General features: G+C 56.1%; 1 protein-coding gene across 1 annotated transcript; it reads right to left on the reverse strand.

Moving 5' to 3' along the window:
* Positions 1-909: 909 nt before the first annotated feature.
* Positions 910-3986, reverse strand: CHGG_01491 (uncharacterized protein; the record flags this gene model as incomplete). Its single annotated transcript, XM_001220711.1, has 3 exons — positions 910-2352; positions 2553-3080; positions 3135-3986. The coding sequence occupies 3 exons, from the start codon at positions 3984-3986 to the stop codon at positions 910-912; spliced, it is 2823 nt and encodes a 940-aa protein (XP_001220712.1).
* Between the last annotated feature and the right edge of the window lie 1102 nt (positions 3987-5088).

Raw genomic sequence — 5088 nt, forward strand, 5'->3', positions numbered from 1 at the left:
GGGGGTTTTGATGGATCGACAGCATCGCGCCTGTCCTCACTGCCCGCTTTCCAGGGGTTTTCGGGTCTTGGGCAGTGGGGACAGTGCCCAGTGCTTATCGAAACAGGGGAAGCTCGACCTAGTCGAAACTTGCAGGCTCCGTGCTCCCATGGCTTGAGGTGGCTCTAGACGGCAGAGGGTGGGAAGGTGGGGTGTCTTCATCGTTGGTGTACCTAGTTAGTGTATGGATGGTATATTGGGTGCATCGATTTAGATGGGACGGGTTAGATTTGGGTAGACTTAGGGAACAAGAGCCGGCAGTGCATATACTACACCACTATTTACATCACAGTAGTTTACATACAACCTAAACTTAAGAGTGTAAAGAAAGGTCGAAGGATATACATTCGGTAGATCTGGTATTAGCATGCCATTGCCATCGAACTACAGATCCACTCTCAACGATGTATCTTGTCCCGTAGTTAACGCAGCCAGCCCTCCAAGCGTAAGGACGTTAATTTGCAGATAATAAGTCGGGTTGGTAGCAATTCCGAATCTCGTCTCTTTATAACCTCAAACCACAACAGAGCCATACTGATCTACCTCTCCCTGGATTGATTAGTTCAGCCGTGGATCATAACAGACAATTAACGCTCTATACCTGGATCTCAGATACGCGCCCCGTTACATACACTTTGAACAAGAACAATTCCGTCCCGCTATCCACCACGCTCTTTTCAAAACCCTTAAACCGACTGCATCGAGCACACAAACACCCACATGGGGTAACATTAGACACTCCTGAACCAATGCCACAACACACACCACCCTACCACGGACCCATCCCGCTTTCGAGAAACGTATCGAAACTCAGTTGGCCCGTCTGTGGGTCTGTCGGGAACAGTTCATTGAGAGCCTCCTGTGTTGTCGTTAGCCCTCCTTTCGCTCATGACACATGGGTTTTAAAGGGAGAACGGGAAAGCTCACCCAGTCAAGGTCCTGCATTACATTAATCACCGGCGGCTGTCCCATCGGGTGCCCCACCGGGCCGGCGAAGCTTCCGTGCCGCTGCTGGCCGGCCACGCTCCCACCGTCGCTGCTATTCTCGGGGCTCCCTGCGCCGGCGTTCTGCGGTGGCAAACCCCAGAGGGCCTCGCCGTTGGTCACACCCGTGAAGACCATATGATGATGATTCGGTGGTGGAAAGTCGAGCGGCTGATGCTGCTGGTGCTGATGCTGGTATTGTTGATTTTGGTGTTGGTGCTGGTGTTGCTGGTGTTGATGCTGATGTTGATGCTGCTGTTGGTAGTGGTGCTGACGTGGGTCCTGCAGTTGTGGCTGAGGCGGAAGCATCATGTCCATGGAAAACGAAGACGGCGGCAACGTATTGGGGACAAAGGTGCTGTTTATAGGCCCGGACGGAGACGACGACAAGGGAGGAGGACAAGTAATGTGTTCTGTCTTGAGCACGGGGACGGCCTCAGCCGCAGAATGGCGGGGTTGCGAGGCGGGTGGGTAAGGGTGCCCTTGAGATTGTGTTTGAAGAGGTGGGTGCTCCGGGAGCGGCGGCGGCGGCGGCGGAGATTCTTTGACAGCTTTCTTTCCGGGCACTGCCTTGTTGATGGTTGTCGGGGCGCGGACCTTGCGGAGACTCATGTAGAGGTTCGTCTTGCTCATGATCTCGGTCAATATCTGCAAACTCTTTTGCTCCCGCGGCACGTTCGGGTCAAGCTGGAACACCCAGTCGAGGCAGGGCCATATGCGTTCGGCTGCCCGGTGGTTGGGCCGGTAGAACACTTCGGTCGCGAGCAGCAGTGCGATCTGATATTGCTGGTAGGCCCCGAGATACCACGCCCAATCTCGAAACATGGGATTCGTCTCCAGGCGGATGGCAATTTCGATGATCATAACGCCGCTGGTGACCAGCAAACCGCTCAGCTTCTCGGGTAGAGGGTCTGCCGCGTTGGAGTGATAAGGGTGTAGCACCATGACATGGAGCCGGAAAATAAGCAGCTCCATCACAAGCCGGGCGTACATTTGTATTGGTACCCGGTCGTCAAGTTGCCGGCTGTACTTCTCTAGCATCCGCTTCCGGAAGTTCTCAACACGGGTGAGCATGGCAGTCAACGTCGTCTTCCGGTTTTCCAGCTTGCGCCGGTCTGTCCAGATGTTGCGCATCATCTCGTTGATCTCAGACCGCATGATCGGCAGGAGCATTGAGGTCCACGCTTCTGCCGGTGCCGGCCAGACCGCCGCCTGCGGCGTCAGTTGGTCCTCTTCGCAATTGAAGGGCATCTTGGTGTCGTAGTCCTCGCGCCGTATCGCCGGTTTTGGCCCTTGGGCCTCGCATGTGCGGACATCAAGAAAACACAGCTGGTGCCAAACCAGGCGCCTAACTTGCGTCTCCAAAGGGGTGAGGCCGTATGCAGAGCCATCGCGGTGAAGGCCCATGCACTCGGCCACCCGGACAGCGGCACCGACCAGGACCGAATGAGCCCTGGAAATCTCGTCTCGGCAGAGCGGAAGCTGGTGTCTGTTAGCTTGCTCAGGAAACAGTTCAACGCGTAACTCACCAGATACATGACAAAGCCCTGCAGAGTCTCGAACCTGGTCGTGCTTAGGAAGTTGGCCTTGCTCAAAGCAGTTTCGGTCCCAATCTTCATGTGCAGTACTAGCTGGGCTTTGCTGCAGTCCTGGCCCCGGCAAAAACTGTCGTCCACACTAACAGCAGCGCTGAACCAGGCCGCGAAGACAACGGCTTGTACCGAGGCACGAGGCTCGATGCCCTGCCTAACCTCCTCCCAAAACGACGTGTAAATCGCCTCAAAGGAGGATCGGTGAACGCATCGTGCGATAGGGTGGACGGCCTCAAGGTAGCGGTGCATCAACCGGTGGCCCAATTCAATGGGCGGCAGCAGGCCAAGCAAAGTCGGCGACTCGGTAAACTGACCAAAAAAGAAGCCGCTAGTTGGAGCAAGATATGAATCTCCGGGCTTGAGGAAATCTGGGATATCAGGGACGTCTTGTAGCCCACCGCTGGCCACGAAGGCGCTTTGTGTGCCGTACAGTTGATTCTGGGTATCGGCTATCCCGGCTTGAATCTAGGCGGCGTTAGCATAGTGGTTGGGGAGACCTCTCCGTGCTATAGCGCGTACCTCTTCCGATATGCGCGGTCTGTTTAGCCCGCCAATCCGCTCCGTTATTCTCATCTTTCCAACGCGGATGCCGAGGTCAATGAGATCGTCGGTTCCGTTGCCGTCGGAATAGTCGTCGTAGGTGAGGTCGAGAGCCACCATCGGGGTAATCTGCAGCTCTCGCTCCTCGCCGAGGTCGTTCTCGACATCATCTGCCACAAACCGCTGATGATGGGGGTCGGAGCCGTCGTCGGGGCTCCCACTGCCACTGCGGCGGGTGGTTGCTCCCTTAGCCACATCACGCTCCAGTTGTCTTTCGAGCGAGCCAACCTTTTCCTTGATCTCGGTCAAGCGTTGCTGGCTAGCCTCATCAAGATTAGGGCCTAGGTAGACACATTCCCTCTGAAACCTTTTGCAATTGTGGCACGGATGTTTCTTTTCGCACTTGAGCTTGCGTCGTCGACATTCGAGGCAGGAGGTAATCATGCGCATTCGGCGGCGAATCGGTTTCTGGGGCGTGGAAGCGGCAGCGGTCGTTGTAAGCGGACCAGGGCCGAGGACTTGGTCATCCTCCTCCCCGTTAAGCAGCCCACTGGAGGCTTCATTTGATCCTGCTGATTTCTTTTTCATCGGATTGGCGTTGCATGTGGAGGACGGCGCTGGTGTGGCTAGACTCTGCCTTCGCATCCCAGACGAGGTTGATTCAAGTACGACAGACGCCCTACCACCGTTGGGGCCATGAGGTGTTGGGGTCGAGCGATGTGGTAAAACGGTGCCGTGAGTGCCCTGGCCCCGTCGGAGCGGCACCGAGTGTATGGGATGAGACCAGCAGTGGGCGGGCATCATATCCGGGATGAGGTTGTTGGTAACCATGATTACGGTCCAAAAGATGTAGATCAGCAGCCAGTATCGGAGGGGTAAAGGGTTAGGTAGGTAGGTAGGTGTTATTAAAGCGGGCCGGAAAACGAGGCAAACGAGCGTACGGGGTCCGCGACTGGACGGGTCTCGGGCAAACACCCAAGCGTGTGTTTGTCGAAGTCAAGGCATGAGAAATATCAAAGCAGATAATGTCGAGTGTTTGGCGTAGAAATAAAAACGGTCGAGGTCGAGGTGACAGGTAAAACGAAGGACTCGAGTGGTTGGAAGCAGGGGTGATGCTTCAAACTTAAATAGATTGGCAGAGGGTGTTTGGAGTCGCGGCCTATCTGTTGCGTGCAGCCAAGGTGCAGATATGGTAGGCCTGTACCGGCTCTCGTCCACTGCTTGGTGTCGGCTTGTTGCAACCTGGGGACACTCGACATTGGGTGAGCGTGTTGCCCGGTCTAGTGACTCCGGTCAGATCAGTCCAGGCAAGCCGATCCGGCCCGTCTTTCGAACAAGCCTCAACGCAGCATCGCGTCCATCACCACCTCCGTTCGATAGTTGGTTGGCACGGATGTATGTAGGTAGATAGTAACTAGATGTCGGTCAGATTTGACAGCCGCATGACCTCGTGAGGGTGTCGGGCTTTATTCCATTCTTAGGAACACGAGGCAGCCGGGGCTCTGTGGCCTGTGTTCCGTGCTCTAGACTCTGTCTAGGTCCCCGGGAGGGAGGGGAGGGGGGGAGCTTCCGCTGTCCTGGGCAACCTGGGACGTGGGCCACCTCCATGTCGGCGTCATGAATTTTCATGGATGACCCTCTGAAGCAAAGGCACCCCGCCGTTTTTTTTTTTGTTTTTTTTTTTTTTTGGGGGGGGGGGGGGGGGGGACAACCTCACTGCGGCCCCCCCCTGGGGGAATTTTCCCCCCGGAAAAGGTTTTAGAAAGGGCGACAAGGTCCCCGGGGGCCCCTGTCCGGAATCCCAATTCCCGGCCGGGCCCCCCCGGGCTCACCCCGGTACAAAAAGGTTTTTCCCGTGAGAACCCCCCCGCGAACCCCTGGGGTACCGGACCAGAAGAATTCCTTACCCTCCCCCCCAAAACCCCAACCAAAA

Source organism: Chaetomium globosum, genomic scaffold (genome assembly GCF_000143365.1).
Source record: "Chaetomium globosum CBS 148.51 scaffold_1 genomic scaffold, whole genome shotgun sequence".
NCBI lineage: Eukaryota > Fungi > Ascomycota > Sordariomycetes > Sordariales > Chaetomiaceae > Chaetomium > Chaetomium globosum.